The sequence below is a fragment of the Aquarana catesbeiana genome, linkage group LG07, assembly GCF_042186555.1.
Source record: "Aquarana catesbeiana isolate 2022-GZ linkage group LG07, ASM4218655v1, whole genome shotgun sequence".
Classification (NCBI taxonomy): Eukaryota; Metazoa; Chordata; class Amphibia; order Anura; family Ranidae; genus Aquarana; species Aquarana catesbeiana.
Window position 1 is genome coordinate 193,535,920 of NC_133330.1, and position 12,141 is coordinate 193,548,060.

The 12,141-nt window shown below is 44.5% G+C and overlaps 1 protein-coding gene across 4 annotated transcripts in view; it reads left to right on the forward strand.

Moving 5' to 3' along the window:
* Window positions 1-12,141, forward strand: part of GPSM2 (G protein signaling modulator 2) — a 113,691-nt gene that overhangs the window by 48,469 nt on the left and 53,081 nt on the right. For all 4 annotated transcript variants that reach the window (XM_073592936.1, XM_073592938.1, XM_073592939.1 and 1 more), the window contains one exon: window positions 11,001-11,143. In XM_073592936.1, the coding sequence (XP_073449037.1) occupies window positions 11,001-11,143 (143 nt within the window). The remainder of the gene's footprint in view (window positions 1-11,000; window positions 11,144-12,141) is intronic.

A 12,141-nucleotide genomic window follows, 5' to 3' on the forward strand; every position in this document is an offset into this window, starting at 1 on the left:
TATCAAACTCTAAGGGGTCCACGAAAACGGAACACCATGTGAAAAATCACGTATTTAGGCACAGTTCGTGCCAAGCTTATTGAGGGTGGGAGGTTGAGGTGGAGAGTCTGAGCTGTGAGCCCAATAGCATAACAGGAATAAGATATTTAAACAGTAGAACACACATTGGGTTGTCTGTGAAGGAGGGTGGCGGCCTGTGTGGGCAAATATCCCTGATCAAGACTACCCTCTCTGCTTCACAGAGGAGTTATCAATCCATCAAGTGACATAATTTAGGGAAAAGTAATCATTTTCAACACATGCTATCCACAGACCCCAACAGGGGCCCTGGAAACAAATCTGAGTATCAATTCTAAAATCAGCAACAGTGTGGATTAACATTTTAGGGTGAAACAAAGTGTATGAGAAACCGTATACTGAGAACTCTAGGTGCCGACGTGGACAAAGGCAAGAGACCGTGGACCCAACCAGTCCAACTATTGGCCCCCCTGCCTGCATCCCGGTGGGACCCTTCCGCTAAACATATATAAAAATTAGATCGGTGCGGAAAAATATATTAGAAACTCAATACTTGCATATCCGAATCAAACATCAGAAGTTTTCAGACCTATAATCTCTCCCGAACCCCAGCCAGGTACAATACACCAGCAAAGGGCAGGGAGAAGGCCCGACAATTTGTTGCACCAGCTATCTTGAGACATTAGAGTACGGAGCAGGTCATTCCGTCGACGATTGTAACATATCCGGCTGAAAGCAGTTAGAACAAAGGAGGAAAATGTAATAAAAAAAAAAAGAGGGGGTGGGGGGTTTCCAAACATCGACTTGTCCAGGAGACAAGAAGTAGGCAGTATTCTGGAATAGTGCTAGTCATATGAGGAGTGTTAATATGACTTCATGCAGCATCCTAAATTTGCCTTAATCTTCTGGTGAGGTAGGCTGACGCATTCTAGGACCTAAAGAATGTGATCTGGACCTCGGATGCCTACGTCGTTGTGGGAGAGGGTCACGTACTTGCAACCTAGTGCAGTCATCTGGTGGGTCCAACCAGTTCGGTACATCAGTTGGGTCCTGCTCCAGAAAGAGGAAAAAGGCTGGGAGTTGATCCAGGTCAGAGAGGACAAATTTTCGCTCAGCCCTGGTCACTTTAATACTGAAAGGATGTCCCCATATGTACGTTGCTCTGGCTTGACGTATCAGGTCTAGCAATGAGCGAACCATTCGGCGCATGTAGAGAGTGTTGCGAGAGAGGTCCGGGTAGAGATGGATTGCAGAACCGTCAAAATCCACGGGGCCCAAACGCCATGCCTTGCGCATAAGTTCTTCTTTAGGGTGTAGTGATGTACCCTGCAGAGGACATTGCGTGGTCGATCACTATGATCTCTCCTCGGCCCTCCTAGTCTGCACCCAGTCCAGTTCAGTGGGGATGTAGCTTCTCTTCCCAGAACTAGGTTGAGGATGGCAGTGGCAGGTTTTAAGTCTGTACCAACCGTGGCCTCCGGTATTCCTTGCAGCCTTTATATTGTTCCTGTGGCTCCGGTTTTCTCCGTCTTCTATGCGCAATTGATGCCGTATACGGTGTAAGTGCTCCCTGGAGGCCTGTTTGAGGGATGTGATGCGGGCTGCATGGTCAGTTTGAATGTCAGTTAGGGCAGACACTGCATTTTTATCCGTTGAGACCTGCTGTTGGAGGGCCTGGAGGTCTTTGTGAAGTGAGGCCTCCATTTTAACCGCCCAGGACTCAAACTCCACCCAAAAGGCCGATAGGTGGGCCGAGGCTTCAGATCTGAATGAACCTCCTGAGGCCTGAGGGGTCATATCCACGGGGCCTGTGTCCGGAAGCGGGGCAACAGGGGTCACTGACCTGGATATCACAGATGATGGGACCGGGGGGCATCCAATTCCTAGCTGGTGTCTGTCGCCAGCTGAGGGGGGGGGCGGGAGGCTTGCTCTTCCCTGTGTTTCGAGTGGGCGCCATCTTGTCTTTGGGAGTATGGGGTTCCGGCTAAGATGTGCGGAGCAGGTATCGCTGGTTTGAGCCCTGTGTGCAGACATGCTTTTTAAAGATTTTAAAGATGTGCAATGACTGAAACATAGCCTGTCTGCTATGGGCGGACACGGAGCTCAGCAGCTCATGTCTTTAGCCATCCATGGGCAGCTACGTCTCCCTGTGGAGCTTTATGGGTAGGACCATAGGTGACAGCTGAGCTTGTTGGGCATCTCTCGTGGCTGTGCAAGGAGTGATCAGGCCCAGGGGGGGTTAAGGAGACCAGGAGCATACGTGGGTACTGTAGCAGGGTGTAGCAAGATGGCCGTCACACGTGGTCTCCGGGGCCAGGGCCATAGCTGCGCACAAATGGGGTGGATGCTTGTTAATATCCCTGTCAGGGGGCCATGATCTGCTAGGCTGGGGTGCCCCGGAGGGTGGATGGGGCTTTAATTGGGCCCAGAAGGGACAGGGAGGCCGCCTGGGTGTAGCAAGATGGCCACCGTCACTTACCAGGTCCCTCAGGCTCACATTCTGGAGTGTCACAGAAAGGATTGTGGGCCACGGATGGCAGGCTGGATGTTTCCGGAGTCCGTGCGGTAGGAGAGCCGGTCACAGGGCAGGTAGGAAAGCCTGGAGGCAGCGCTGTCACAGTATCCAGGTGGAGCAAGATGGCCACTGCTCACCGTGTTAGGCCGAAGCCGTGGTCTGTCTCTCAGGCGGCCCGGAGCTCCTCGATCCCTGCTCTAATGGTTGCAGGCAGCCCTGACAATCTGGGGGATCCCTGGAGGGAGCCGATCAAGCCCGCTGGGGAAGCGAAGAGCCAAGTGTGCTCCAGAACGGCAGGAGCTCACCCCAGACACGTCCGCTCAGTTCGGCCACGCCCCCCAGTACCGTTCCTTTTTAATAAAAACATTCTTTTACATTAGTGAAAAAAAGGCAAGAAGCGCCAATCTAAGTGCAGTATCATAAAAAAACTTTAATTAAAATTATATAAAAACAACAGCCAAATGACTACTCACAAGGACAGGATTAATACAGGCAAGGACATATACTGGGTCCAGGGACGTCCTCCTCAGATGTTGTAAAGGTACATATTGCAGGTTCCGGTGGAGATGCTGTCAGCGCTATGATGTACGGGTGGTCTGTGGGGTCTCTGCTATGGGTGCTGAGCTGCAAGGAAGATGGAAGTGTCCGCAAGGAGAGCCGGCATCTACTAGGACTTGAGGAGCCAGGGCCGTAGCAGGAAACAGGAACCGGATGGAGACAGGCATGGAACGCAAACATTGTTCCAGGAACCAAAGAGCGGAAGTGATGTGTGGACGTGTCAGATGATGCGTTTCAATGCTTCCACATTTTCTTCAGATCTAACAGGCTAATGGGACACGTGTCCTTTATGTGGGAGCTATGGAGTCAGTTGCTAGGCAACAAATTGAACCGAGCACAACATACAGAGTACAATAAAAAGGTGGAATGAAGTATAGGAATTGAGCTCGGAACACCAAGCAAATATATAAGAGTAGAATGTAAGAAAGGTTGATGTTGAAGGAAATAAATGAATGTATATGAGGGGGAAAAAGAAAAATGAATAAATAAAAAATAGTGAAAAATAATGGATGATAAATGGTATGTAATGATTGGTGAAAAAAAATGTATATGGATAAGAAAGATAAAAGAAAAAATGAAAAATAATAATAAAAAATAATAATAAAAAATAAAAATAATAAAAAAGATAAAAAATAATAAAAATTAAATAGAAAAAAATGATAATAAAATAATAATGATGAAATACATATGAAAAAATATATATAGGAAAAATTATATATATGAATAATGCCAATTAAAATAAAAATAAAATAAAAAAAATATAAAAAAATATATAATATGTAAAATAATAATGATCAATAAGAAAATGAAAATGAGAACAATTGATAAACAGAAAAAACCTGAAAATAGATACGAAAAAAGATAGAAAAAGAAAGGGTATATATGTGAATAACTGTTATTTAGAAAACGTATAGGTATGAGAAACATATATGTAAAAAAACAACAAAACATGTATAAAAATACATGCAAAAAATTTCATCATTATTTCATCATTATTATTTTATTATCGTTTTTTTCTATTTAATTTTTTATTATTTTTTATTTTTTCTTTTATCTTTCTTATCCATATATATATTTTTTTTCGCCATTCATTACATATCATTTATCATCCATTATTTTTCACTATTTTTTATTTATTCATTTTTCTTTTTTTCCCCTCATATACATTCATTTATTTCCTTCAACATCAACCTTTCTTACATTCTATTCTTATATTTGCTTGGTGTTCCGAACTCAATTCCTATACTTCATTCCACCTTTTTATTGTACTCAGTATGTTGTGCTCGGTTCAATTTGTTGCCTAGCAACTGACTCCATAGCTCCCACATAAAGGACACGTGTTCCATTAGCCTGTTAGATCTGAAGAAAATGCGGAAGCATTGAAACGCGTCATCTGACACGTCCACACGTCACTTCCGCTCTTTGGTTCCTGGAACAGTGTTTGCGTTCCACGCCTGTCTCCATCCGGTTCCTGTTTCCTGCTACGGCCCTGGCTCCTCAAGTCCTAGTAGATGCCGGCTCTCCATACGGACACTTCCATCTTCCTTGCAGCTCAGCACCCATAGCAGAGACCCCACAGACCACCCGTACATCATAGCGCTGACAGCATCTCCACCGGAACCTGCACTATGTACCTTTACAACATCTGAGGAGGACGTCCCTGGACCCACTATATGTCCTTGCCTGTATTAATCCTGTCCTTGTGAGTAGCCATTTGGCTGTTGTTTTTATATAATTTTAATTAAAGTTTTTTTATGATACTGCACTTAGATTGGCGCTTCTTGCCATTTTTTCACATTATCTTTCAGAGTTGTTTGCTTCCATTCTCAAGTGAGCTGCCGCTGGTGTATAGTATCAGATTCCTTTGAACTATATTTTTTTCATGGACTATTATATATATTCTTTTCATTGACTATTATTTTGTTACTCTCTGGACGTTTGTGGCAGAGTCTATATATATATATATATCTTTACATTTTTGATTTTGCATATGCAGGGTTTTTAGTCACACTGCCCGACTTATCCTGGACTTGCTTTACGTTCATGTGTATCATTTCTACTCATGTTTGATGTGTGTTCTTGCGCCATTTATCTTTTTTGTTTACCATTCTTTTACATTAGTATCTACATTGACTATAGGCTTTTATGATTGCCTCTGCAACCCCTGCAAGCTTTTATCATTGACAACAGTTGTTTATTTCCCAGAAGTGCAATAAATTAAATGCTTCAGCCATAGAGTGCTGCTTCTATGTTTTTGTCTCTAAAAAAAAAAAAAAAAAAAAAAAAAGCCCTAACTGATCTGCCTTTTCAAGGTGATTGTTTTTTTGTATGGGGCCACTCTGGATGATATCATTAAGCGTGTCACAGGGGGGAAGAGTACCTTTCTTCCACAGTCTAAAAAGGAAGAAGCCACGTCGCAAGCGTGGTCCTTCCTTCTCGGAGCTCAAAGTTTTTTTTTTTTTGTTTTTTTTTTTCGTCCCTGAGGGTCCACTGACAAGGGTCCAAAGTCTTTCAAGCCCCCCTCGGGAGGTTCCAAGCGACTCTGGTCGAGAAAACCGAGAGCGGATTTCTCCAGACCCCCAGGTAAGGCTCCTTTGGCACAAAGGGGTGCCCTCACCCACATCCCGAGTAGGGGGACGTCTTCACTGGTTTCCGGGCTCATGGACCTCTCTGATAAACGACATGTGGGTCCAGGAAGCCATTCTGTCTGGTTACAAGATCGAGTTCCAGACTTGCCCTCCCCAAGCAGATTTTTTCCTTCCAATCTGCGTCTGCCTCCGGGCCGCTTGTTAGCCCTCCAGGGCACGGTACAAGACCTGTTTCTTCAGGGGGTGATTGTCCCAGTTCTGGTGTCGGAGCGTTTCCAGGGCTTTTATTCAAATCTGTTTACGGTCCCCAAAAAAGAGGGTACGGTACATCCAATTCTGGACCTCAAGGCCGCTTTGTATGGGTTTGAAAGTTCAGAATGCAGTCCATTCGGTTGGTGGTGGCATCCCTTCATCAGGGGTACTTTTTCATGCCTCCAAGGATACCTACCTGCACATTCCGATTTGTGCACGACACCGGCGATTCCTCCGATTTGCTGTGGGAGAGGAGCATTATCAGTTCGGGGAATTACCCTTCACAAAAGTGTTGCCCCCGGTTCTGGCATTGCTGCGCCAGCAGGGAATTGCTGTTCTGGGCTACCTGGACAACCTTCTTCTGCGAGCGGAGTCCCTTGCTACTCTGAGGGGCGACGTGGAGATCGCTATTCAGACTCGCAGATTTTGGGTGGCTGAAACTACCAGAAGTCTGCGCTGATTCTAGCTCAAATTGGATTATCTGGGACTGACTCTGGATTCCGCTCTGCCCAGAGTGTTCCTTTCGCTGAACAAATGCCAGAAGTTTCAGGTGGCAACTCGCTTACTGCTGTCCAGCAAGTGGGTCTCCCTGCGCACTTGCATGCGGGTGCTGGGCCTGATGGTATCTACTTTCGAGGCAGTCCGGTTTGCTCAGTTCCATACGAGACCCCTGCAAAAAGAGATCCTGTTAAAATGGAACAAATGTCCAGGATCTCTAGACAATCAGATTCGGCTGAGCCAAGAAACCAAGGGGTCCCTGATCTGGTGGCTTCGTTCCCCCTGGCTCTTTGGCAGGGAATATCCTTTCCCCCTCTGTACTGGTCACCACCAATGCCAGTCTGTCTGGGTGGGGAGTCCTGGGCCGGAGCTCTGCTCAGGGTCGCTGGAGGAATCCAGGCTACCTATCATCATTATCTTGGAACTCCCGGACGATCAGACTGTCTGGATCATTGGACGGATAGACTTCAGGGGCTCCCGTACGGATCCAGTCGGACAGTTGCATGGCGGCATCCTATGTCAACCAACAGGGAGGAACAAGGAGTGTGTTGGCAGTCCTGGAAGTAGCCGGCATTCTCCACCGTCCACATTCCAGGGGTGGACAACTGGCAGGCAGATTACCTCAGTCAACAGGTGTTGGACCAAGGGGAGTGGTCTCTTCATCAGGATGTGTTTCAACAGATATTCCTGCACTGGGGCACTCCAGAGGTAGATCTGTTGGCATCCCGGATCAACAGAAAGGTGCAGCGGTTTGTGGCCAGGTCTTGGGATCCTCTGGCGGATGCTCTGGTTGCCCCGTGGGGCCAGTATCGTCTGATCTACGCCTTTTCTTCCTCTCAAGCTTCTGCCGTGGCTGTTACGCAGGTTCGACGCCAAAGAAATTCCAGTCATTCTAGTGGCCTCGGACTGGCCTCGTCAGTCCTGGTTGCAGACACCCCCTGGCGGCTGCCTCTCAGAGGATCTGCTATCCCAAGGGCTGATCTTCCACCCTGCTTTATCGTCACTGGCTTTAACGGCCTGGCTACTCAAAGCTAGGAAGTCTACGTTCAGGAAGATATATCATCGGACGTAGAAAGCGTACATTTCATGGTGTGAGGTGGTGGGTGTTCACCCATGTTCCTTTTTGGTGGCTTGGATTTTGACTTTCCTTCAACGGGGCGTTAAAAAGAACTTGGCCTTGAGTACTATCAAGGGCTAGGTGTTGGCTTTGGCGACCCCTGGCTCTGCAGTCCCTGGCATGTACCTTCATTCATTTGCCATCGTGGGACTTGAATCTGGTGCTTTTGGTTCTACAGAAGCCTCCTTTTGAGAATATTCAAAGAAATTCCCCTGCTCACTCTGTCACAGAAGGTGGCCTTCTTGGTGGGTATCGCTTCTGCTCACATGGTGTTGGAATTGGCGGGGTTATCCTGTCGTACGCCCTACCTGATGATTCAGAGACAAGGTGATTCCTTGTCCTTTGTTCCTTCCAAAGGTTGTTTATGATTTCCATTTAAATGAGGACATTGTGTTGCCTTCCCTGTGTCCCAGGCCACAACATCCGAGGGAATTTGCCTTGCACGCCCTGGATGTGGTTCAGGCGATCAGTGTATTTGGCTGTCACTGAGCCCTTTCGGAGGTCAGACTCCCTGTTCGTGGTCACGGACAGGCCAAAAAAGGGGCTGTCTGCTTCCTCTGTGACCATTTCTAGATGGATCAAACAGACAGTGACTCAGGCCTATTCTATCAGGGGTCAGGTTCCTCCCTTCCCGGTGAAGGCGCACTCTACTCGGGCCCTGAGTGCCTCCTGGGCCTTCCGTCATCGGGCGTCGTGACGCAAGTTTGCAAGGTGGCCACCTGGTCGTCGGTGCACACTTTCACAGAATTTTACAAAGTGAATGCGCTGGCATCTGCGGATGCCTCATTTGGCCGCAAGGTTCTGCAGGCTGCGGTCTAGTGGGTCTATCCATCTTGAGGGGGTTTCTTGCTGTTCAGGTTGGGCTCCAGTTATCTGGTTGGCCTGTTTTATTTGTTGGCTGCCCCACCCCTCCATGTTTGGCACTGCTTTGGAACAGCTCTATGGTTCTGAATAAGGAAGCGCTGTGTCCGTCAGTGAACGAAAGAGAAAATGGGATTTTTGACTTACCGTAAAATCCATTTCTCTGAGTTCATTGACACACAGTACCCACGCCTCTATGATGTTTTAATTCTTCTGACACTGCTTGTTACAAAACTGAAGGCTTATAGCAGAGAGGGGGGTGTATACCACCTAGGACTGCCCACATGTGGTATTGCCATGCTCAGGATTAGGAAAATCTACTTTTGGGGTTTAATTTTTGGTATGTACATGCTATGTGTTAGAAACCTTGTATAAATGGACAACGTTGTTTTATTTTCTTTACAAAAACTTGTAGAAAAAAAAATGACATGTTCAAGACTCATTATGCCTCATAGATTATATGTTGGGGTGTTTTCTTTCCAAAATGGGGTCGTTTTTGGGGCATTTCCATTGTCCTGGTGCTCCAGAGCCTTCAAAAGTGTAAGAGGTAGTCAAGAAATTATATGTATAATTTATGCTCCTAGAACACCTGACGGTGCTCCCTGCATGTTGGGCCTCTGTATGTGGCCACGCTGTGTAAAAGTCTCACATGTGGTATCGCCATACTCAGGAGGAGTAGTAGAATGTGTAATTTGTGCTATGCATATGCTGTGTATGAGAAATGACCTGCTAATATAACAATTTTGTGAAGAAAAAAAATCTTGATTTTGCAAAGAATTGTGGGAAAAAATTACAAAAAACTCACCATACCATTTACTAAATACCTTGGAATATCTACTTTCCAAAAAGGGGTCATTTGGGGGGTTTTTGTACTGTCCTGGCTTGTTAGGGTCTCAAGAAATGAGATAGGCCTCCAGTACATCAGGTGAGATCAATTTTCAGAGATTGGCACCATAGCTTGTGGACTCTCTAACTTTCACAAAGACCAAATATACACCGGTTTGGGTTATTTTTACCAAAGAAATGTAGCAGTATAAATTTTGGCCAAAATTTATTAAGAAAAATTACTAATTTGCAAAATTTTATAATGTAAACTTAGAAAAATGCATTTTATTTTATTTTTTTACAGAATTTTTGGTCTTTTTTTTTTTTTTTTTTTTTTTTTTTTTATAGCGCAAAAAATAATCACCCAGAGGTGATTAAATACCACCAAAAGAGAGCTCTATTTGTGTGAAAAAAAGGACAAATTTCATATAGGTACAGTGTTGCATGAGTAACTGTCATTTAAAATGTGAGAGCACCAAAAGCTGAAAATTGGTCTGGTTAGGAAGGGGGTTTAAGTGCCCAGTGGGCAAGTGGTTAAGCAGAGATGCAGTATTTCATAATTGCACAAACAAACAGCGCTTCAATGGAGCCAGAGATGGAAGGACTGTTGTGAAGCTGAATAAAATTTAATAAAATGCACGCCAAAATAATTAAAAGTCACAAAAATTGGAAAGAGTCAATTGTACAAACTGAATAGAGAAACACCCATTCCATAGTTGAAATATGTTGAAAAAAATGGTTTCAGTACCGCCAGCTGTCAAGTGGTGATCCAGCTATGTAGAGGGGATGATGGAATCCCAGGGGACCACTCATAATAATGCAGCTGATAATAAAACTGTAGACAGCGATCTCACAGGGAGGGTTGTGAAGACCAGATGCAGCATACCTGTGGTGCAGAAGCTGGAGACTGCACCGCTGTCACTGGTGCTCCGTGCTGGGGAAAAGGTAGTGACCCATGTGAGGATCGGAGTACGTAAAGTCAGCAAGCCTGGTGGGCGTGTGAATGGCTGACATCACAGGAAAACCTCCGGAGGAATGGGGGCTGGTCTGGAAGCCGGGGAAGCTGGGAAATAAAGTCACAGCGGAAGGTAGGGAAATCCCAGGGGCTGAACAGTATGTGGGCTCAATGTTGCCGTGGCGACTGTGACTGACATGTTTCACGTGCCTGTTTACCTATGCAACACATTTGCCGGTATTAACCCCTTGACAGCTGGCGGTACTGAAACCATTTTTACAACATATTTCAACTATGGAATTGGTGATTCTCTGTTCAGTTTGTACAATTGACTCTTTCCATTTTTTGTAACTTTTAATTATTTTGGCGTGCATTTTATTAAATTTTATTCAGCTTCACAACAGTCCTTCCATTTCTGGCTCCATTGAAGCGCTGTTTGTGCAATTCTGACGTTTACTTTTTTCCCAAGAGTTGACAGCTGCACTGGTTCCCAGTCTTTCTTCAATTTATTTGTTATGACATTATGATGATTCTTTGATGGCTGTCAATTTAGAGCTACAAGTCTGTGTTTTTTTTTTTTTTTTTTTTGCAGTATTTCATAGACTGCAATAGCCATTCAGTCATTGACTTTACTTGTTGCCTGAAGTTGCTTTGTTTTAATACTCGAGCATTGTTGTTTAAGAGTTTGTTTTACATTATGCTCAATATCAAAGGGTTTGTATTTTTTATTTTTTTTCCTGAACTTGTTTAATGCTGATCTGTCCTGATCAGATTAATGAGATGCTGAGTACTTATATTTTCTTACCCAAACAGGTTGGGGAAGCTAGAGCACTTTATAACCTGGGAAATGTGTACCACTCAAAGGGAAAAAGCTTGGCATGCATTGGGACACGTGATCCTGGAGAGTTTCCAGAGGAGGTGAAAATAGCTCTACAGAAGGCTGTGGATTTTTATGAGTAAGTAGGATGGAAATGTTTTGTGCTATGAGGATAGCAAACCTAATAATCTAAATGGTTAATTTGTAAAGCAGAACTATGGCCTCCCTTCTAAAAGGAAAATGTGCTGCATCTGCACTTTTAGTTTTCTTAGTCCAGCTGTAAAGTCTATCAAATCCTGTTGAACTTGCCAGTGATGTCCACCTAACGCAGTTTCCTGTGATGGTGTGGCAACAATGCTGCCTTTTTTTCCTGTAGTCAGAGAAGAGTTGTGACTCCCATTTAGGCTGTGTCTGCTTGCACTACACTGAAAAGAAAGTTGCAGGGGTATTGGTGATCCGCATGGTCACTGCTGATTCACCTGTAGCTTGTCAGTGAGCAACCAGCCACACCTAGTCCAGCATGCTGTTTTCTGGATTGGCAGAACTGCCTCTGTTTCTGAAACTCTCCCACTGTGAGCTGCAGTGTCTGTGAGGAGCGTATAAAGCAAAAATTTTGTATTTGGCTTATTTAAATGGAAGAATAAGAGTGTGGGTTTTTTCTTTGCTTCTTTATGTTTGTGCATTAAATACAGTCATGTGAAAGAAGTACACCCCATTATTTTGAGCTTTTCAACCTATTTGAACTAGCAAATACAAGATCTTCATTCAAACCATGCCTATAGATGAAGGTGATTTACTTGAACAAATGACACATAAAATTAGCATGGTGTATTTGTTCTTATAATCTAAATTTATGAAACTGATGATTTGTCATGTGAAAAAAGCAATTATACCGCTGCAGGTACTACCATTTCAGCTCCATGAAAATTCGAACTAGTTGTTCGAGATTAGGTGTCGGTGATTAGAACCTCCTTGGGTAGTGTGTGTGTATGTGAAATATAGATATAGATATACCCTGTATATTATAATGTATATGTGTGAGTACGCCCCTTACATTTTTGTAAATATTTTCTTTTCATGTGACAACACTGAAGAAATAAAATAAATATATGTGCATGCGCTAAAGGCTATAAATAC